Raw genomic sequence first — 22,892 nt, forward strand, 5'->3', positions numbered from 1 at the left:
TTTGCTAGGGCTGCCATAACGAAGTACCACAGACTGGGTGGCTTAAACAGCAAAAATTTATTTTCTCACAGTTCTGCAGGCTGGAAGTCCAAGGCCAAGGTGTCAGCAGGGCTGGTTTCTTCTGAGGCCTCTCCTTGGCTTATACATGGGCAGTCTTCTCCCTGTGTCTTCCCATGGTCTTCCCTCTGTGTGTACCTGCATCCTGATCTCCTCTTATAAAAACATCAGTCATATTGGATTAGGTCCCACCCTAGTAATCTCATTTTAACTTAATTACCATTTTAGGGAGCCTATATCCAAATACAGTCACATTCTGAGGTGCTGGGGGGGTTAGACTTTAACAAATGAATGCGTGGGAGAAGAGAACACAATTAAGCTTATAGCACAGATAAAGTTAGTTATGCATCTTATGGATTTCCAAGTCATGGGTTCCTGTGGAAAAAATAATCTAAAGTGGATGTCATGCAGCAAAAGGAAATAGAATTACAAACTGAATATATAGGGCCTGAGGGTGAGGGAAGGCAGATGGGGCAGCGCCTTTGGGTGGCTGGATCACAGAGGTTTTCAACAAAGAGTTAATGAGAAAGCATCTGCTGCTCCCAGGACTCAGGCACCTTGACTCCTGGACTATCAGAAAATAAAGTGAAGCACCAGCATTCTAATTTGAATTTTCTCCAATCTGAAATATGTAGTGTTTAGTTTGACAATTTGGCCTTTGAGTGTGATCTAGGAATGCAGGTCCACTCAAGGACCAACTTCTCTCAAGCTGGGGGTGCCCTAGAATCAGAAAGCATCATTATCCATGTCCTGGGAGTCTTGGAAGAGCCCTCATAGAAGAGCAGAAGCTCCTCTGACAGAAAAAGCTGGCTGGGTCAGGGATGAAATGTGGAACTCGGGGACTGAACAACACTCACCTGAATCCTCCAGAGCTAGTCAAATAATGCTGCCCCATTAACCTCACCCACATCTCCCTAATTCCATCCCCACCAACCCATCAATGCAATGGCATCTCATTCAAACAACTTGGTTCACCGAAATCCAACTTGGAGTTTAGAAGAAGTACTCTTCGGGCTGAGTTTGGGGTAATGTTAAAAAAAATCTCTCTCCTGCAACTAAGTACACACATGTTTTTCTCCCAAGGTTTGCCTTCGTGAAGCAGAACAAGCTGTAGCATATCTTTTAGGAAATGGTGATTTCAGTACTAGGAAAAAGTGGATTCTAGTGAGTTTCAGAGGTAGAAATTTTTTCACGTATACACCAATGCCTGACTCAGTTATATGGAAGTAAGAAATGCTCCCAGGTATGTCAAAGGCCCCAGGACCAACGTCACTCTGCAAAGAAGGAGCTTTATCTTCTCATTTTGAGAGATTCCTTTTAAAATGGTCATCCATACTTAAAGAAGCTTTATTCCTGACAGTGCATGGTTTTTCAGTTCTAAAAACTAGCATTAATGAGCAATCACTCTGCACCATAACACACACCTTCCATCTGAGGAAACAAATAGCTCTTTCCTGCATCCCTGAAATTATTCTAGTATAGTTTATCACTTACTGGGCCCTGGTTACCCAAGTGGTTCAGTCTGTTCTAATGGGACATTGTGCATTGAAGGTAGTTACTCACCTCATGTTTACTAGTGGTTTTCAAGTGGAAATCATCTCCAAACTTTGCTACTTGTTGTTAAACTGTTCAAGTTGTTAGATTCTATTCTCAACTGTCCTGGCTCCTGCTTCCTAATCCATATCTTGTACCAACAAATGCTCACCACAGACAAGGTCAGTATTTGTCTAGAATCTCTAGAAAACAGGAAATCAGGATGTTATGGTTTTTTAATGTTTTTATTTTTTACCAAAGTAATAAATTTTAATGTACAGGACTAAATGCAGCTTAATATTACATCTGCTAGGCATCTTTCATGTATGTATCGCTCATCCTCTTTTCAAAGTAACCTCGTCACACCCAGAGGAGGTAGGTAGATGCTATGAGCACCAAGGTCCCCATTTTTCAAAGAGAAAAATACAGAGTTGAGACAAAATAATTTACCACCATATATATAGCGAATCATTGACAAGGTCAGAAACAGAATCTAGGACAATCTAGATACTTTATGATGCTCCATCCACTAGCTTTCAATTCTCTCCCTTTATCCTCTCAAAGCTCAAAAATATCACAAACTCCCCACAAAACTGAGTACTCTGAGTAATACTAGCCATGTGAAATTCTCCACTTTTCCTTGTTTTCTGCCTAGCTTGAGGGGAATATGAGGGCACATCAAATATTTTCTTTTCCTTTCACAAGAAGTAGCCATTCTTTACCTGTTGAACCATTTTTATACCCAAGGAACCACTCTCAGCTCTTTTCTAAGCTAGCCTGAAATCAGTCAATACTAACATCATGACTTCCACAGGATTATATTACAATATGATTAAGATTCCACAGGTGGAACTAAAAGAAATAAATTAATTAAATTTAATTTTAATTTAAAACATTTCTCCCTAGGAAACAGGTAAAACAAGAAATAAAAGTGTTGAGTGCTACCACCTGGAACAGAGACCACCCACCCCAAACTTGGTCAATGGATGACCACCAATCAAGACACCTAAGAAAAGAAGAGCTGTGGTCACATGAACTCACAGGGAGGAGGATCTCTGGCTAAAAGTTTCAGTGTTTCAGGAGAGTGTGGCTGCTTTGAGATGACAGATGCCCCCAAGAGGCATATGTGCTCTATTTTGTGACACTGAGTCAGTTACTAAGCCTGTATGTCAATATCAGCACCATGAGGAAGAGGAGCCTCTGAAAAATGCACCCCAATTCATTATAGTCACCAGAGTGTGTACTCTGTGCAGCCATAAGGTTAACCAAAAATAAAGCAAGCATTTATTAACAAATACCCACATCATTCATTCAGTCCACAAACATTACTGAGTGGCTAAGACAGTCCAGGCACAGGAAATGCTAAAATGAATGAAATCTCAACACAAAGAACTGACAATGGACACTTTTAAGAAAACCAGAAAATCCCCTTGACTCGGAATTATCTGCTTTCCCCGCTGGCCTGAGGCTGGAGCCTAGGTCCCTCCCTTTGGCGTTAGTACTGCCATGTCCAGGCCCCTCCTTCAAAGAGCAAACACCCAGGACAGGGACCCCATCAAGTTCACATCCTCAGCTTCAACGTGTTCATCAGTTTATCAGATTGATCTTTCCTGTGCCAGGAAAACCTTGACAGGGATATCATGAGGAGGTGGGGAGATTTTTCTTTTAAAAAAAAAATGAAGGGGGAAGTTAGATAGGGAAAGTGGTAGGAACCAGGGAGACCACAACTCTTAAAATAATATTCAAGGGTCACAAACAATGTTGACGTGCTGAATCTACCTGAGACAAACTTGCATCAGACATCACCTTAGTCTGCCTTTTCCTAGACATCAGACTGCCTTTTCCTAGACATCAGACTGAGTGGAATTTCCTTCTGCAGCTCCGATATGTACAGATGATTGTATCACACTGGCCTCAAATACATAAGTTAACAGCAAAACAGCAATTTTTCTCTAGCTAGCCTGTAATTACAAATGTACACATTTATCAACTGGGCAAACTTTAAAACTAGCTCGTGTCCCTTCAACACTGCAGAACGGGATTAAAAGGAGACAGAATAAAGATCCCAGCCTTCACAAGCACAGCCTGCAGCAGAAGGCAGGACTCAGGCAAAATACCCATGACAGAAAACGGCCACGGTCAGGAGGATAATGCCATTGATGTTCACTATCGTCCTCCACAAAGGCTTCTCCGAGGTGTCTGTCATCTTCAGCTTCATGGCTGCCTCCTCTTCCTTTGTCATTTTGGGACCCTTCTGCTGGTCCAGACCACAAAACAGGTCATAGGCCCGCCTGAAGCATCCCTTTTTCTCCTCAGGAACTTCTGTGTCAAGGGAAAAGCATAAAAGGATTGTTGGATACAGAAGCAGGAGGCACCAGAAAAGGTTTCCAGGGGAGATGCCATTCCATGAAACATCTGCCATTTTGCAGACATTTCCCAGTTTTCTTGTTTGCAGGAATGAAAATGGTACAAATTTATGTTTGTATAAACATAATTATAAGATGATGTTAATAGATGGATTCTACATCCTTATGATCAGCTTGCCTACGTTTTATCTCTGTTGGGCCCAATGTAAATACATTTTGATTTAGAACAGTCAGAATCAAACAGGAAATAGTAGTTTATGAGAGAGAAATGTTAACAATTGGCTGGGGACTGTGACGTATGAAGAACATGGAAAACCCACCTCCCAAACACAGAAACTCACGTCTGTTTGCTACATCACTGAAAAGCAATGAGATTGGCATGACTCAGGAGTGCACTGGCTACACCTGGAAACTCCAGGGCTTCACAACAGATCCAGCCATGTGGTAAGGATTGGTCTGAATAGTCCCTGCTACAAGGCAGCAGTGATCAACACTTCCAGGGCTTAAGATCTGATACTGCTGAGTCGAACCATTCAACTGACCTTGCCATTCAAAGTGGATGCCCACCAAGGGAACTAATTCTGTTTGCTGAGCCCAGGTGTGGCATTAGAGGTAGGCAGACCTGGGTTAGAACCTCAGGTTTGTGACTCACTAGATACAAAATCAAGCCCACTGTGTTTTCAGCACCATGGTCAGGGACCACTGCTCTCCACTCTCCCAGTTCCAAGAATCACAGACTTACTGAATTGGAAAGAGCCTCAGTGGTCAAGCACATACATGTGTCAGAACTGGAACCAAAACCCAGCTTTATGGCCTTCTTTTTTTTTTTGCTTTTTTGAATTTTATTTTATTTATTTTTTTATACAGCAGGTTCTTATTAGTTATCCATTTTATACATATTAGTGTATATATGTCAATCCACTTTATGGCCTTCTTAATTCACCTCTCATATTCAAGTATACGTAAAGTTGGATAAATAACACCTTCTTCATTAATAAGATTTCCTGAGAGAGTGCCCAGTGTGTAGTAGGGGTTAGGAAGTGTTAGTCCCCTTCCATTCCCTCTCTTTTCTCTCACACACATAAAAAAGATAGACAAACCTCCTTGTACCCCTCCATTTCAGTAAACTCTACCAAAACAGGAGAATGGGGAGGGATTAGCAAGGAGTTGGGCTCACTAACCAGCCCAAGTGAGAAATGCCTGGTTATCTGGGTCAATAAAAAGTTGGGTGGCCTTGAGAAAGTCTTTATGTCTCATTTTCCTCATCTGTAAAATTGGAAGACTTATACTTGCATTATATGCCTTATAAGTATGATGCAGTGCTAAAATGTATTACTAGACTAAAGTATTCATAATTAAAATATGTTATGATCATATCAATATCAGTCATGATGACAGTGGTGCTGGTGGGGATGATGGGGATGATGATGATGCAGCTGCAAGTTTCCTCATGCTGCCATTTCTCAGAGAATGTTGAGGGTCACACCTATTGCCTGCAAAAGCCCTCAAGAGAGCTTCATTTTTTGAACTTTAATAGGGCAGAGTGTTCAGTCTGATTTCACCATGAGTTCAAGAAACAACAGAATTCAAGTGCTGCCAGGAACCTCAGAAGTCACTAAGCCAGTTCTCTAGTCAGTGTAGGAGTCTCCTCTATGGCATCCCTGTTAGATGCATACTTGCTGCCCACCCCTTTCCAGACAAACACAGTTAGAAAACTCTTCCTTAAGTATCAGTAATGACGGTGATAACTATAGCCAATTCTTATACTGGAGGATTATCTTATTCAATGTTTCCAACAGTGCTATGAAGTGTAGCCTATCATTTAGAATACTTTTGTGAGGAATTTGACCTTTAGAAAAATGGAATCTCTTGCCCAGGGTAGTAAGTAGAGAATTCAGGATTCAACCTCAGTTCTCCCCAAATCCAAATACCACACAGTTTCTGCACTATCCTGCCTCCATACTTCAAGTTAAATTGGAAGAGTTCTTTCCACCCATCTGTCTTAAGCCTTCCCTGTGGTGCAGAGCTAATCTCTTCTTCCACATTAAAACATGCAAAATATGCCTCATCCATGTTCCTTTCAAATCTGATATTCTCACTCAATGTGGAGACATTTTAAGGGGTGGGAGAAGTAGGGGGCATGTTCACACCTGCCTGTCCCAAGGAAGCAGGAAGGGGCAGCCTTTTTCAATACCATGGCCAGCTGCCTATGGCTCTAGGTTCCTTCCAGCACTTGCAGAGTTACATTTCAGAACTGAGAGGTCTTTAGAGATCTCAGAGCAGACTACATCAGAGCTGGGACCATAGGCAAAGCCTCTCCCTTCCTGGGCCTCAATATCCATGTCTGTAAAATGAGGTGATAAGACCAAACAATCTCTAGGGCCCTTTCCAGAGCTAGTTCTATGAGTTTCCTGATGGCCAGATTCAGACCTTGTTGTGCAGCATCCATGCTCCCCTTCAGATGGAGTGATGAGACCTCCAGCCCAGTACCAGGTAAAACACATATGACCTTGTGCTACCACACCTCTGCACACCGCACATCACCACAACCATCCTCCATGTGTGCACCCCTCCCATCTAGGGAGGAAAAGCTGCAACACAGAAGTTGAGGAAAGCATTGCTCCATGATCAGGATAAGTCTCTTGGCATTGCCTAAGCATTATCTTACTGGACTTCCAGGGAAATTTGATTTTTTAAATATGATGTGGTAAGCTGGTAAGACACAGGACCCTACGAGCCTCTATCCCATCCCCCGGATATCACTAGAACTGACCATAGCTTTGGTTCCAACTTCTTTCAGCTCACAGGCTATGTCGGAAGAGCCCTGAGCCTTCCCTTGTCCCTAGCCAAGCCCCAAACCAAGTCAGGGTGGCATGTATCTCACCCACGCTTACTCACTGAGCACTAAAAACCAGGGACTGAAGAGCTGGGACGATTTGGTATCCCCTTCCTCCCCTTGACCAGACCTTGAGTAAACTGCTCAAAACCCACTTATCCATCTCACCCCACACCCCACTCCTCACTCCCCTCTAGTAGAAAGATCTGAGCTTTGATGAGGCACTTAGTGAAAGCTTCAGTAAGGTGGTCTTGCTGTTGGAGGAGTAACTCTTTAGGGCTTGGGAATAGGCTCTGAGCCACAAATCACCTAGTTCAATGGTCTCCTCTGAGGTTTCTTGAATGTCCTCCTCTTCTGCATCCAGGTCAATACGCTCCTCTTTGCTGTTACGCAGGCTCCAGCACAGGCGGTAGAGCTGTGGAGAAAGCAGAACAGGTTAGCAGAAAGATCCAAACAGTGTCTTGGGCCAAGAAGTTGAGAGAACAAAGAGATGTACATCAAGAAAGGAAAAGGAATGTGGCTCTCAATACCATCAAGAACACAGATAACAGTTCCCATCCACAGCACTATCTCTAAATATGTTGGGAATGTGGATATAAATCTTACACACGTGCACACCAGCCCCTATGCATGTGCATATTCAGAGGCTATGAGACTGCCTTGAACATAGAAATGTTTTGAATGAATGATCTCTTGTTACATATGATAAGTGAATTTGTTCCATTTAGCACTTGTGCTGGGAAACAAGGCTAGACACCCATTTATCTAGACCAGCAGTGTAAGATCAGGTTTTCTGTACTATATTATGGGGGGAGAATTGTAGACTCATAAGCCATTTAGAACAGGGAACCGCTGGAGGTGCAGTTTCTATTGACATAAAACCAGAAACTACTTTACTTCAAGAGGAAGCATGGAATTAAATGTGTTTGGGGCTACAATACTTTCAAAAACTGAGACATCAAGAAGCAATTAATACAACGTAAAGTAAGCCTGTGACAGATTTGGCCACTAACCATGATGGTGGTTCTGCTGCTATAAAAGCAATATTTGTTTGATATTAAGGTTGGTCACAGTTTTGAAAATTTGGCAGTGAGACTGAAGGTCTCTCAGGGATTCCGTAAGCCCCTGTATTTGTCCACGCACCAGAAAGGGATAAACAAAACCCTTTCTCTTTCTCTACAGACAAATGCGATCTTGGGTTAACTCTCTAGCTCTGTTCCTTGGAAAACTGAAAAGGATAGAATGTCACCTGTGCTGGGTTATCAGACTATATTGCTTATGGTAAAAATGACCCATAATTGGTAATCTTCATCTGCATTGGGAGGGCTGCGAACATACCCTAAACCAAGGGTGACATCTAGAGTTAAAGAAGAGTACTTGCAATTTTTAAAGTCTTGAATCAATTAGACTTTGATACTATTTGAAATTTCTTAAATTCTATGGGCAACTGTTTGGAGGCTTAATTGGGAAAAAATAAAGGGTAAATCATACTTCAGATTTCCCTCAACATGGTGATTTTTATAACCAGGTATGTCCCTTGCTGGGACCCCTGGAAGCTATGACCAGGAGACTGTTACAAGAAATATGTGTTGCTATCTGGGACATAAGCATCCAAGCCAGGGTGACCCCTGTGCCTGCCCATGTGATCTCATTCCCTTGTACCGAGCTGTCACTTGGGGAGCAGGATCCAGAGAATAGCCTCTGGAGTGAAATGAGGCCTGCTGTGAGGACTCCTGCTGAAGACACACTCTTAACACTGCTCTACTGGGAAACCGTGTTTTCTGTCCTGTATCCTTCTACATGACACCAAAAGCAAGGATGGCCTATTTTAGTCACGTGAGTTGGTGACGTCTGATTGAGCCAAAGGCAACCAAGATGGGTGTTGCAGCATGAACATGAAACCAGGGCAGGACAGGTCTCCCAGATGGATACTCACATGCACATCTGGAATGGGCTTGGTGAAGAGGGAGACAGCCAGGATGATGATGAGAGAAATGACAAAGAGGATGATGGCAAAGTACAAGTAGTGTACACCACAGATAACTGTGGGACAGTTGCTGGGCTCCATGCAGCTCCCAGTTCCATAGGCAAACTCAGCAATCATACGGGACACCCCAATCACAAATCCAATGATCAGTCCCCAAAAGGCTCCCTGTGAAAGAAAAACCTGGGTTAAGAAACACTGTATACAGAAAACAGCTGCACATTCACTGTGGGGACAGAGGCAAAAGAATAACAGTGAGAGAAATGAGAGCTCCAGGCTGTCTAAAACGGAAACAGTGGAGTTCAGAATACGGTTAGGAATGTTACATCAGGCCTTCAGTGGTTGCGTTTACCACGTTTCAGTAATGTGATTTTATGTAAGTCATAAAACAAGGATTCACAAGATAATGGAGTAAAGTGTCTAATAACTGGTTAGAATAGCAACCTAAGGCCTTAATTCCAAAGGCCTTAATTCCCTTTAACTTTAAAAATAATTTGAATTTCTCTACCTGCAGCTACTTTTACCATCAGCCTCCAGATTTAGGCACATTCAGATGTACAGCAATTACTTGTGAAGTAATTTGTATTCCTTGAAGACATGGAAAAAGAAATTGGGTCTTTTGGGGACAGAGGAGAAAGGAATTTTCCATCACCCCCTTTTATAGATCCAAAGTCACTGTTTTTAATTTGAGAACATAAAATTATACTGTGTGTCTTTACATTAAATTTTGGGTTTACATATTAGAATTATGGAAAGCCCTTAAGAGACTAGTAACATTGGGGGACAATTTTTCAGGTTTTCAAAAAAAACCTTTCTTTCCTCCCTCCCTCCCTCTCTTCCTTCCTCCCTCCTTTCCTTCCTTTCTTCCTTCCTTCTTTCCTTCATTTCAGTCAGTTCTCACCTAGAGGACAAGGTCTGAGTCTACAGGTCATATTTTAAGAGGACCAATGACAAAGCAGAGTGAGCACATAGAAGGGTGGCCAAAAGGAGCCTTCGTGATTTTGTCAAGTGTTGGTCTGAACAGCTCCTTTGCTAGCCATCTGTACCCCGACACTGTATATTACAGGTGTGCTAAATTACCAGCTATTCTTTAAACGTGTCATGTATGTTCATGTCCTGTCTCTTTGCACAGGTCATTCTCTCTACCTAGGAGGGCACAGGTTCATCCCTTCCTGGGAATCTTGCCCTAGCTGGAAGGTCTCCTCTCCTTCTGCCTAGACAGAACTGGGTGGGTGCATCCTCCTTGCTGTGGCTGCAGCACTGTGGACCCACCTCCATACCAGCACCGACCACACTGCCGTGTAATCATGCATTCGCTCCTGTCTCCCCATCTGAACTGGGAGCTTGCCCAGAGAAGGAACCAGGATTCATTCCCTGTGTGTTGCTAATGCCTAGCCCTATGCTGGCATCTGGAAGTGTCTGCTGGATGAATAAATGAATAAGGAAGAAGAAAAAGATGTTCCGTTTGTCCCTCATACACTTTTTCAGTAAAAAATTTATTTCTTAACTTTAGTTTGTGTGAATAGTATTGATAAAACTCGCTTAGGTTTTCCTTTTCTTTTGGCAATTAGTCTGCTCTTATTCCTTTAGTCTCTATTCTCAAAAGGCTCTTGAAAAATCTGGGGGACTTCCTTGGCGGCCCAGTGGGTAGGAATCCACGCTCCCAATGCAGGGGGCCTGGGTTCGATCCCTAGTGGGGGAACTAGATCCCACATGCATGCCGCAATTACAAGTTTGCGTGCCGCAACGAAGATCCCACGTGCTGCAACTAAAATGCAGCAACAACCTAAATAAATTAATTAATTAAAAGTAAAAAAAAAAAGTTAGTGTAGCTTAAAATTTATTTAAAAAAAAAAAAAGAAAGAAAAATCTGGGATCCTTTGAAATTTTCCTCAAGACTTGGTCACCCCTCAGCAAACAGAGTGTGAGACGAGTCCTGAGAATCACTTTGCAGTCTCTGTGTGCTACTCTCCAGAGACTCTGGGCCAGGGCTTCTCACCCTCAGCACTGTGACATTTGGGCTGGATAATTTTTTGTTGGGGGAAGCGGGGTAGGAGGGTATCTTGTGCATTGTAGAATGTTGGTCTCTACCCACTAGGTACCAGTAACATTCTCCAAATCATAACAATCACAAGTGTTCCCAAATGGGAATTCCCTGGCCATGCAGTGGTTAGGATTCCATGCTCTCACGGCAGAGGGCCCTAGTTTGATCCCTGATCAGGGAACTTTAAAAATCCCACAAGCAGCACGGCGTGGCCAAGAAAAAAAATGTTCCAAAATAATGAAATAAGGGCTTCCCTGGTAGTCCAGTGGTTAAGAATCTGCCTGTCAATGCAGGGGACACGTGTTCAAGCCCTGGTCCGGGAAGATCCCACATGCCGCGGAGCAACTAAACCCGTGCGCCACAACTACTGAGCCTGCACTCTAAAGCCTGCGAGCCACAACTACTGAGCCTGCGAACCACAACTACTGAAGCCCGCGTGCCTAGAGCCCATGCTCTGCAACAAGAGAAGCCACCACAATGAGAAACCTGTGCACCGCAACAAAGAGTAGTCCCCACTCGCTGCAACTAGAGAAAACCCACGTGCAGCAATGAAGACCCAACACAGCCAAAAATAAATTAAATAAATAAATTTTTAAAAAAAATAATGAAATAAGAGAATGTTGCATTTATGATGTGAAAATTAGTCATCTCATTTCCTAATTAAAGAGATGAATTTAGTGCACCTTTAAAAGAAATGTTCCCAATACAGTAGTTATTGGGTGTTTACATACCCAGAAAGCACTCCCTTTAATAACTTGGAATACTTCTGAAGTTAGTTGAAGAGTGGTTGTAAATAACTGCCAAATGAAGGAGAACAATGCTAACAAAATGTGTTTATTCCTTTCAGAGTGTCATAGACATGGACATAAAGATATATAGCTATATCTCCTACCAAGGAAATCAAAATAGTAGGATAAACTGAACCTTTCCTTAAGGAATTTTGAAATGTAGGTAATAATCTGGATTTGGGGTATCAAAGCAATTTCTGTTTGACCAAAATTTTAAAATATGAAATATAATTTTTAAATTTTCACAGATACAAAAAAAAATGTTCCAAGACATCACCAAATATCCCCTGGGAAAGGGAAAAATTACTCCCAGTTGAGAACCATGACAATCTATTCCAATTCTTAGCCTTACTTTTTTTAAAAATATTTATTTATTTATTTATTTGGCTGTGCTGGGTCTTAGTTGCAGCACGCGGGATCTAGTTCACTGACCAGGGGTCGAACCTGCGCCCCCTGCATTGGGAGCTTGGAGTCTTAACTGCTGGACCACCAGGGAAGTCCCTAGCCTTACTTTTTGAAAGCTCTGGTCCATTGCTGAACTGAGTCTGCTTGTGGCCCACTGCAATACCCAGCTGGGCTTCTAGCCACACTTTCCTTACCTGAATTTTAGAAATCTCCCAGTGAACCAGTTTCTGTCAATCCCTATTGAAACGTATTCCAAGATGTGTGCCAATTTCCTAACTTGCCAAGATCACTTGCAGGTTTAATTCTGATCTCTCAAGGCCACTTATCCATGCACCCAGTTTTGTGTTCCCAGCAAATCTGGACTATGTTCCTAATGACAAGTGACAAAGGAAGAGAGACACGTGTTGTGATTCACACACCTCAACTCTGGGTCACTGCAGTGAAGTGTTTCCCTGATATATATCTGTCTCTGTCCTATTGAGAGAAAGGGGTTGTCTAACCAAAAATACATCACTGTTTATATTGTTTCAGACAGTCAGCTACATAGTCAACACCCCTACCCCTTCCCAATCCTTCCCAGGCATAGAGATGGTTGGATACAGAGACACTGAGCAACATCCCAGTCAGAAGTCTAATCCAAAGGCATCCTTTTCGTGGTGCTTCAAAATCTGCAACGTTGCCCCACTGATGGCCCAAATTCTTCAGCCTGGCTTTCAAAGGGACCATGCCTAGTCTAACCTTAACCTGCCTTTCCAGCTGAGTCTTCCATTATCCACACACACAAACTCTCTCAACAGGTGAGATTCCTGACAGTCCCTCATCCCTATCCTGCTTGAGTATCACTACTTGGTCCTTCACTGGGCCCTGAAAAGTGCTGGCTGGAAAATCTAGCTCACTGCCGAACCAAGGAGGTAGCCTGTGCTAGAACTTCCTCTGGAGCTGCTCACCCAGGGGCTACAAACTTCCCAGGGAGTGCCATGCAGTTGGGTCAAAATCACCAAGAGTGGATGGAAAACATACATCATTAGTTGGGAATTAATTTGGAACCTGCAGCAAAGAGAAGAGGGAAGTCCGAGAGAATGTGAACCCAGGAGAGTCCCATGGTCCCTGGAGGCTTTTCCATATAAACCCTCAGCAGCACGTTCATTCCTGCTTAAGATCTCTGGGAAATAGAATCCCTCCCAGAGAATATACAAATCCAGATGGGAATTTCTGTTCCAGAATGATTTTTCTAGACATGTATGATACCTACCTGCTCATTGACTCTCTTGCAGAAAATAGCAAGCAGGAAGACAGCTGCAATGGGTGGTCCCAAGTAACTGGTGATGGACTGGATGTAATCAAAGAGCTGCCCACTTTGTGCTGACTGCACAATGGGGACCCAGGCAATGCTGATGCCAATCAGCACCAGCATGAACAACCTGAAATCAAAGCCCCCACAATAGGGTGTCAATAAATGCCTCCACATGAATAAATATATATCACTGTATATATGTGTGTGTGTGTGTGTGTGTGTGTGTGTGTGTGTGTGTGTGTGTGTCTGTATAACTAGCAAATATAGATGTACACATAAAAATAGATAGATAGATAGATATAAAGTTTTATATGACCACAGCAAGGAAAAATAATTAGCAAATTCACTGAGACTCTTTTCTTCTGTATTCTGCTTCTTCAGGAAAATCTTCTTCACCTGTAAGTAAAATGCACTTGATTTTCAATAGTAAAGTAGACCCAGTAACCACCAGGAGAGAATCCCACTTTGAGAGGCAGTGGAGTATAGGAACAGAGGTATGGACCTTGGAGCCAGCTCTCCTTTTTTTTCCTTTGGCCACGCCACGTGGCTTGCAGATCTTAGTTCCCCAACCAGGGATTGAACCTGCGCCCTTGGCAGCGAGAGCACAGAGTCCTAACCACTGGACCACCGGGGAATTCTCTAGCTTTCCTCCTTTTGAGTTTCACTTCAAGTCCTGAACAGACTGGAGGGTTCCTTATAACGTCTGGATTTAAATAGAAGGAAGGCTGTGATTCTCTTATCTCTCCTACCTGAATTTAAGGCAAGAGTCTTAAGCTAACCTTTGCGGGGCAGTGTTTTCACTCACATATTTCTCCCTCTAAAATGCCCTTCCCACTGCCTCCCATTTACCCAACTCTTATCCACTATTTTGGATGCAGCTCCCCCAGGAGCTTTCCTCAGCTACTGCATGGTGCACTCATCTCTCCCTTCTCTGAGCCCTTGATTGCTCTTACAGGTGCCACAGCAAAGTTTGGAATTGTTTCATGTAACTGTAAGTTCATCTAGGACAGGGACAAACCCCTGGGCAGCAGTCATTGGATGCACAAAAAAAATATGAGCCCCAACATAATCTCAGGGCCAAGAGGTCCAGCCCTGAGCAAAGCAACAAAATGGTTTTCTTCCCATGTTGCATCTTGAGCCTTATAAATAGCAGAAAAACACCAGTAAACTTCTTTCTAAGGAAAACCCTGTCAGGGTAACCGTGCTGCTTCCAGTGAAGCAGAGTGGTGGACTCTGGCCCAGTGGTCAGACCTCCCCTGAGTGCCAGGTGTCTCATCTCCTGAAAGTGGCCTGCCATTTTCCTTTCCTTCCTTTGCCCTAATCTTGCTCATGAGATTTATGAGGTGGCAGCATTCCCTGGGAACCTTTCCCTTGACAGACATCCCAGGGACTTTTTCCACCTCCCCTGAGGAGGTTGGCCTGCCTTAGCCCCATGGAGAGACACAGCAGAGCTTCTGCTAATCCTCTATCCAGAGCATCTGCTCCATGATAATCGGGATAATGGGCACACCTCACCCACGGATTAATGCTTTCTGCATTCAGTATCCTGTTGTGCCCATTACAAGCGCGCACATAGCCTGGTATTTTAGACTTTACAAAGCATGTTCACAAGCATAATATCACCAAATCCTCACAATGGTCCTGAAAAATGTTACAGCAAAGGGTCAAGGTACTGGAGGCACCTGGGCCTAAAAGAAGCCCAGTGAGGAGAGCTGCAGTGTGGAGGGCTGAGAAAGAAAGCGTGGGACAGCATAAAGGGCCTTGGACAAGGACTCAGTTGGCCATGGGTTCCAGTCCTGCCTCTGCTTCCTGATTTGGGCAGGACAAACCTCATCTTGTTTATTGACAAACTGAGGTTAGATTAAATGATCTCTGATGTCATTTCCTGCTTCAGAAGGACATTGTTTGATGATCTCTAATTTAAAGTTAAATGCCACTGAAAGCAAATATAACTTGCCACAGAGGTTACTCCCATTCTACCCAGCATGTACCAATCTTCCCCAGCTTGAGGGAAACTCTCTGATCATTCAAGCTTTCTATGGTGCATGACAGGGGGAGCTGAACTTACCTTCCTGCAATCATGAGCTCTTTCTCAGATGCTCTCTTCCGGATCTTGGTGTAGATGTCCATAGTGAAGAGGGTGCTGGCGCTGTTGAAGATGGAGGTCAGGGAGCTCATGAGAGAGGCCAACATGACTGACAGCATCAGGCCTCGAAGTCCTGAAAGAAAAGGAGGTTCTGAGTGGTACATGGAGAACCTCAGCTCTTTTGTGCTTGGAAAGTGTGAAGACTTAGAAAGTTTTTTGGCTTCTTACACCACACCATATTCTCTGATTTATCTCTCCAGAAAAATTAGAACTTTAAGGAATGGACTGTAGCTTAAAAATACATTGTAAGCCCACAGCAGTCAACAAAGAGCTAGGGACAAAATACACATGAGGTAAATGCTTTGCAGTTGGGTGATTGATGGTGGTGGCGGTGATGGTGGTGGTGGTGATGGTGGTGTGTGTGTGTGTGTGTGTGTGTGTACGTGTTTCCATCTGAGCAGACTTTTACAAGGTCTCTCACTCAAAAGATTAATGATAATGAAGAAATAGTTAAACTAGGATTCAAAAGACAAGGTTTCAAGAAAGTGAAAAGACAGCCCATAGAATGGGAGAAAATATTTGCATATATCTAATAAGGGTCTATTATACAGAATATATAAAAAATTCCTACAACTGTATAATAAAAAGACAAATAACCTAATTTAAAATGGGCAAAGGACCTACATAGACACTTTTCCAAAGAAGATAAAGTGGCTAATAATCACATGAAAAGTTGTTAAGCATCAGGGAAATTCAAATCAAAATCACAATAAAATACTTCTTTGCACCCCCTGGAGGGGCTATAATTTTTAAAAAGACAGATAATAACAAGCATGGGTAATGATGTGGAGAAATAGGAACCTCATACATTGCTGGCAGTAATGTAAAATGGTACCACCACTGTGGTAAATATTTACTCAAATAGTTAAACATAGAGTTAACATATGACCCAACAATTCCACTCTTAGGCATCTACCCAAGAGAAATAAAAACATAGGTTTGTACAAAAACCTGTACATGGGTGTTCATAACAGTATTATTTATAATAGCCAAAAAGCAGAAACAACACAGGGTCCATCAACTGATAAATGGATAAACAAAATGTGGTATATCCATCCAGTGGAATATCATTTTTAAAAAAGGAATGAAATACTAGTACATGCCTACAACATGGATGAACCTTGAAAACATTATGCTAAGTGAAAGAAGCCAGACACAAAAGGACAAATATTGTATGATTCCATTTATATGAAATGTCCAGACTAAGCAAATCCATAGAGACAAAAAGTGGATTCGTGGTTGCCTAGGGCTGTGGGGTGGCTAGGATGAAACATAGAGTGATTGCTAACGGGTACAAGATTTCTTTGGGGCGTGACGAAAATTGTCTAAAATTGACTGTGGTGATAGTTTCACATCTCTGTGAAATACTAACCAAGGAGAGCACGAGGTTGTCCCTACTGAGGCTAGGAGGCCAGGCCATGCTGAGGGCCCACTATTGAGCGTACAATCCCAGAAGTAAAGGTAACCTTAGAGGTCACCTAGGCCTACCACCCATCTGATACACAAATCCTTTCCACAACTTTTCTTCTGCCTAAACCCTGCAGCAACAGGAGTCTGCTCCCTCTTGGACAGTCCTAACTAGGCAGATATCTGCCTGTTGATAGCCTCAGCCACCCACCAGAAGCGGTATTACTCTTCATCCACTTTTCCATCTTTCACATATTCAAAGACAACTCATATTCTCTTGAACTCTCTCTTCTCCAAGCTAAACATCTTCAGTTTCTTGTACTATCCCTGTATAATAGAACTTGACATATATCTCTACTAAACTTCAGCTGGTTAGCTTTGAGTCAACATTCCTGCTTCTTGAGATCTTTTTGGAACATTGTTCTGTCACCTTCTAGGTATTGTATCTGTAAATAAATAGCTGTGTTTTCATCTACAGCCTCACAAGAAGAAAAATAAAGGTTGCCTATTCTGATTATTTTGTCATTTGTTGGGACATTTTTTTTAATGGTCCCACTTGAGTGTCTATCATGTAGACTACAGACTATTGGAGCTATAGTAGGAGTTATAAAGACCATCTCATCCAACTGTCTCATTTTTCAATTAATAAAACAAAGATCCATTTCAAGGAGTTAGTAGGTAGGGCTTCAAGTCTTAGTTCTGCCATTTGCTCGGAGTTACTTTACCAGTTAATTGCTCAGCTGGGATAGAGTTTTCTTCCCTCTGTATGATACTATTCTCAGACTCACGTTCATTTATTCACACAACAAATATTTGTTTAACATAATTTTAGAGCAGTCCAGGCAACAAGTAACGGTATACCAGAGTAGAGTGATGGAGATAACAAGAGAAGGAGGTAGATGAATATAAGAGATACTTAGGAGGTAAAATGGACAGAATTTGGTGATGGATTGGTGGGGGAATATTTACTAGCTGAGCGAAGGAGGCTGAATCTGTAAATGAGACAAAAAGGAACAGCTGGAAAGGATGGGGGCGGGGGGCGGGGGGGGAAGACAAACAGAAGAGGATAGTGTTATGGAATCCAAGAGAAGGGAATAACTCAAAAAAGATGAGTGATCAATAATGCTGAATGCTACTGAGGGACCAATGGAAAATATCTGTTTGATCTAGCATGGAGAGGTCATTGGGGAATCTGCTGTTTACAGAAGCCAGATTCCAGCCAAAAGTGAGGAACGACAATGGTACATGCAAAAGCAGCATTTTGGTGTCCTATGTGCCACACAGCTTTCTGTCATGCACAATCCACTCTAGCACAGTATTCAGAGCTACAGTCCTCACCCAGGATCTGCCAGTCTAAGGAAATAGCATAAACACGCCACAGAGGCCAGAATCCCAGCCAGAACTCTAAAAGAGCCATGATTCTTGTTAATTGCAACCTTAATTAATAAGCAACCCAGCTCAGTGGAATAGTTAACTATTACTCCCATTTTTACAGAAGTTGAATGCAAAGCGTTTGCCCAAGGTCATCTATCCAGTCTGTGGTTTAAAAAAAAAAATCCAAATTCCTAAATTCTAGTCTTCAGCTGAGTTAACCATGCCAGACGCTGAGTTACTGTGTGGCCTTGGAAAAGTCACTTTCTCTCTGTAGGCCTCAATTTCCCCAACTGTAAAATGAACAGGTTTGACTAGATGATCTCCATGTTTCCTTTCAGTAATAAAATTTTATGTTTATTCTAAATTTTCCTGATCAATACCTTTGAATTTTTTGTCTCCTGGGACCCCTAACCTAATGAGATTTCCATCCCTTAAGCCAGAATTAGATTTTTCTTCAACATGAAGATGAACAGTAACCATACAGGTCTATCCCAAAACTAACTATTCTGGACTCTAAGTATTCACTTTCTTAGGACACCACCTTCTGTATAATGAGAAACCCCCTTGTATCCAATCTACCTACTGCCTTGAACTTCCTCATTCTAGAGCTAAAATTGCTCTTTGCCTTTCTCTCCATGTTTTTCTTTGGAACAGCTTGGAAGTCAATTCATTCTCCAGGTAAAACTCCATTTAGTTCAAGCCTCATGTTAATGTCTGTTGGAGAGCATCGAAAGACTTTCTAGGTGAGCATGAAAAAGTCGTGTTTTTCCCTAACATGTTTTCAGATTATCTCCTTTCCATGCCTGACTGATGGACAAGTGCCAGGACTCATGGAGCCCAACCAAGCCAGATGTCTCCTCCCTACTAAGGCAAGACCTGCTCAAAAACTGAGGACGCCCGGAATGAGGCTTTCCCTACTAGCACCCCAGGCTCAGAAACGGCTTTGCCCCAGAAGGCCCACAGACCACTACGTAGATAGAGCCCAAGCCCAATCAGCCTCCCAAGAAAGACCCTGCCAGCAGGGACAACTCTCACCATTGGGCATGAGCTCCACCACCAAGGTCGGGTAGGCCATGTTGGTACAGCCAACCTTGGTGCCGCAATATTTCTCACACTCCGAGGGGACAGTGCAGGCAATTTTTTCTGAGGAGAGATGAAAAGTCATGTCAGCAAGCAGACATCCGGGAGCTATTTCCAAGATTCACCTTCTTAAGACAGGGCTTCAAATAGGACGTTCCTGCCCATGGCCCTGAAATGGTTCCACAAAGAGCACAGCTCCCACTAAGCCCTTCCACGCCATCCCCCTGCCCTGCTGGCCCTGACCATTCCCAAGCTCTGCCTGGGGAGGAAAGACAGTTCCTAGGCAGATGAGGGAGAAGCAAAGAAATGCTTACGTAGGAAAGGAGAGGGCATGGTCCTCAGACTTTAGCTAGCTACTCTGCTCAGCATTGACTGTGTTCTTGTTTCTCCTGAAGATCACAGTGACTTGCAGTTCCTAATTTTGAGGTTTGTTTTCAACAGCTCTTGCAAGTAGGGTTGAACATCTAGACAACTAAGGGAATTCCCCAGTGGGAGGAATGTGGGGTAGAACTTCCCAGATGTGGAAAATCTGGGCTAGAAATAGAGAGGCAGTAACCTGGGAGGGGAAGGGGACATGATCTAGAGACATGGAGGAAGTTCTAAAAACTTCTATAGAATTCAGATCTACACGCATTTATTAGGTACCTACTACAGGTAGGTCATTTAGTGCTGCCCCATATAGTACCGAATCATCACAGCACCACCTCAAATATTTGTCTGTGTGTTATATCCATTATACTTTAAAATCTTCAGTTAGATATATTTTTCTCATGACAGGTGAGCCAGTATAGGAGGGTGAAAGCACTATTAGGAGCATGTAGCCAACGGCAACAAGTGCCCCCAGACTGTCTTGTCTTCATTTTGGAAGGTGCTTATCAAACTTTCACTCTGTGGTGCTCTCTTTTTGCCATTATTTTATATTCCAGCAAACAGTTTGGACCTATGATGGCTGACCAAAAAACACAAGCAAACGGAAGTGTAGGAGAGGCCACAAACAGGCCAGGGAAGAATCTAACACCCTGGATAGCAAAGTGCAGGGCTCGGGGCCCCTTCACAGAAATGGTCCAGGAAACAGGGCAGCAGGCAGTTAGAGACTGGCTGCGGTCCTTTGACATTAAGGGCATCATACACACTACTATAGCCTGGGGGTTGGGGAGAAGACAGAGCAAAAAATAAGTAAATATTAGCTAGAAGAAGCTATAGTTGGAGGCATGTCATGACTTTAGAGAATTTGCAAAAGGGGAAAAATAATTGCCAATGTAAAGAACCAGGGAACACAACTCCACACATTCTGTGGCCTCAAGTTGCTCGCTGTCTGGGGCAGGGGGATACAATAATGCTTCGTAATCATGGCAAGAAAAGAAGAGGGCAGAAAAAAAGAAACAGGGATCTACAGGACTTTAGAAGTGACTTGGAGCCAGGAAAATGGAAGAGAGAGGCCAGCAAGTCCAGCAGAAGGCATCACCTGTGTATAGGATGCGGCTGATCATCCCTGGCATCACCATGAGGAACATGGGCAGCAGCTTCAGGTACCCACACATGATGCAGCCAGCCTTCACGTGTGACATGTTTTTGGCCGAGAGGCACCGCTGCACAATGACCTGCCAGGGAAAGCCCAGTGAGGGAGGGGTGTAGGCAAGAGACCCCGCAACAGGCTCTAACCACCCCAGCTTCCCCCACCATCCCGGGTCTTTGGCCTGGCACTCCGATGTCACCGAGGCTCAGCAGCCCTCAGACCACATGAGCCCTGCCCTACCTTTCCCAGCCCCACAAGCCACAGGCAGACAGGAGTCTCTGTAGCACCCTAGGGAAGACCCTCTCCTCCCCACACATCCAGCATGGGTACCTGATCTGTGCACCAGTACCACAGGGCGAGGATGGACAACCCAAAGATGAGCCCAGGCCATGGCAGGTCTCCCTTGAGAGGATCTCGGAAGATGTGGAAGGAGTCAGCCCTTGGGGTGTAGCATTCTTTCCTGATGGTGGTGTTTCCATCAGAAACCACAGTTGGAATGGCATTCATGTATTTCGTCATGAAGGCATCATACCCTCCCACTTCGTGAAAAGCTGGAAAACAGTGGTAACATAAGTCAACATTATGAGACTCTCAACTCTTCATAGCAGTTTCTTCCTGTGGATGCCTGAGAAACCCACAGCCAGAGCCCTCACTGTGGGGTCTTGGGCAAGTCATTGTCCCATTCTGGGCTTCAGCTTTCTCATCCATAGAATGGGATTATTAACCCTGCCCAGCCCCCTCAGGGGGCTACTGTGAGGGTCCAAAGCAACAACCTGTGAAAGTACTCCAACCATAAACTTCTTTACAAAGGGAAAGTATTTGAATTATTAAAAAAAAGACCTTGCTTTTGAACCGGATTCAAAGACTCTGTTTTTCCCCTCACCCCCTGCTATCAGCAGTGGCCTTTGGGATTCTGGACACAGACACAGGCTAGGCCCCCAGTCCCAGCAGTGTGGTGGGATGGGAGAGAATGGGTGAGGAAGCCTGGAGCCCTGCCACCTCTTGGCTGTGGGAATAAGGCATTCCAGACCCTGTGCTGCAGAATAAGGCATTCCTTTCCCCTGCTCCAGACCCCTGAGGACCACCGGGGAAAATCAAATGGAAGGTCTTGGAAAACATAGCATAGAGAGAGGATAAGAAGCTTCAGAGGACACACAGAGAGCATAGGCCCCCTTAAAAATAAAATGGCATTTTATGTCCTCCCATAACAAGTACCTCTATTTGTAGGGTTTCCAGTCTTGTCCTTAGGATTTCATAAACAAATAAAATTTCAAAACCGAGAGGACGGGGATTACAGAGTGGCTGATTTTTTTTTTTAACATCTTTTTTGGAGTATAATTGCTTTACAATGTTTTGTTAGTTTCTGCATATAACAAAGTGAATCAGCTATATGTATACATATATCCCCATATCCCCTCCCTCTTGAGCCTCCCTCCCACCCTCTCCATCTCACCCCTCTAGGTGGTCACAAAGCACCCAGCTGATCTCCCTGTGCTATGCAGCTGCTTCCCACTAGCCATCTATTTTACATTTGGTAGTGTATATATGTCCATGCCACTCTCTCACTTCGTACCAGCTTCCCCTACCCCCACCCCCACAGTCTTCTCAAGTTCATTCTCTAAATCGGTGTCTTTATTCCTGTCCTGCCCCTAGGTTCATCAGAGCCATTTTTTTTTTATTCCATATATATGTGTTAGCATACAGTATTTGTTTTTCTCTTTCTGACTTACTTTGTGGCTGATCTTTTAAATTTTACCAAATCAGGAAATAAATAAGAAAATGGTCAATTCATAAAAGACATTTAACATCAAAATGTAGATGACATAATCTGAGATTTAAGATGCAACATTTAAATATATTTAGCCTAATAGATATTTAGCCTTATCCTTTTTTAGTCCAGTTTCTCTGTGGAGAGAAGACCTCTCGTGACATCAGCGGCCCACACTGGGGCCCACTGGCCCAGACTGTCTAGAGAGGGCAGCAAGGAATCCAGGTATTGTCTGGGCCGGGCCCAGCCTGAAACCTCCAGGGCTAGGAAAGGTGTCCCTTGCACACCCACAGT

At 43.5% G+C, this 22,892-nt stretch overlaps 1 protein-coding gene across 1 annotated transcript in view; it reads right to left on the bottom strand.

The window, feature by feature from the left end:
• Positions 1–3,554: 3,554 nt before the first annotated feature.
• SLC5A1 (solute carrier family 5 member 1) overlaps positions 3,555–22,892 on the bottom strand; it is a 51,999-nt gene continuing 32,661 nt past the window's right edge. The window contains exons 8-15 of the mRNA XM_029233496.1: positions 21,161–21,381; positions 20,780–20,915; positions 19,270–19,377; positions 15,376–15,526; positions 13,266–13,434; positions 8,729–8,944; positions 7,102–7,207; positions 3,555–3,912 (exon numbers count right to left, since the gene is read on the bottom strand). Coding sequence (XP_029089329.1) covers positions 3,695–3,912; positions 7,102–7,207; positions 8,729–8,944; positions 13,266–13,434; positions 15,376–15,526; positions 19,270–19,377; positions 20,780–20,915; positions 21,161–21,381 — 1,325 coding nt within the window. The 3' untranslated portion in view covers positions 3,555–3,694. The remainder of the gene's footprint in view (positions 3,913–7,101; positions 7,208–8,728; positions 8,945–13,265; positions 13,435–15,375; positions 15,527–19,269; positions 19,378–20,779; positions 20,916–21,160; positions 21,382–22,892) is intronic.

The sequence above is a fragment of the Monodon monoceros genome, unplaced genomic scaffold, assembly GCF_005190385.1.
Source record: "Monodon monoceros isolate NGI ecotype Baffin Bay Population unplaced genomic scaffold, NGI_Narwhal_1 Super_Scaffold_1, whole genome shotgun sequence".
NCBI lineage: Eukaryota > Metazoa > Chordata > Mammalia > Artiodactyla > Monodontidae > Monodon > Monodon monoceros.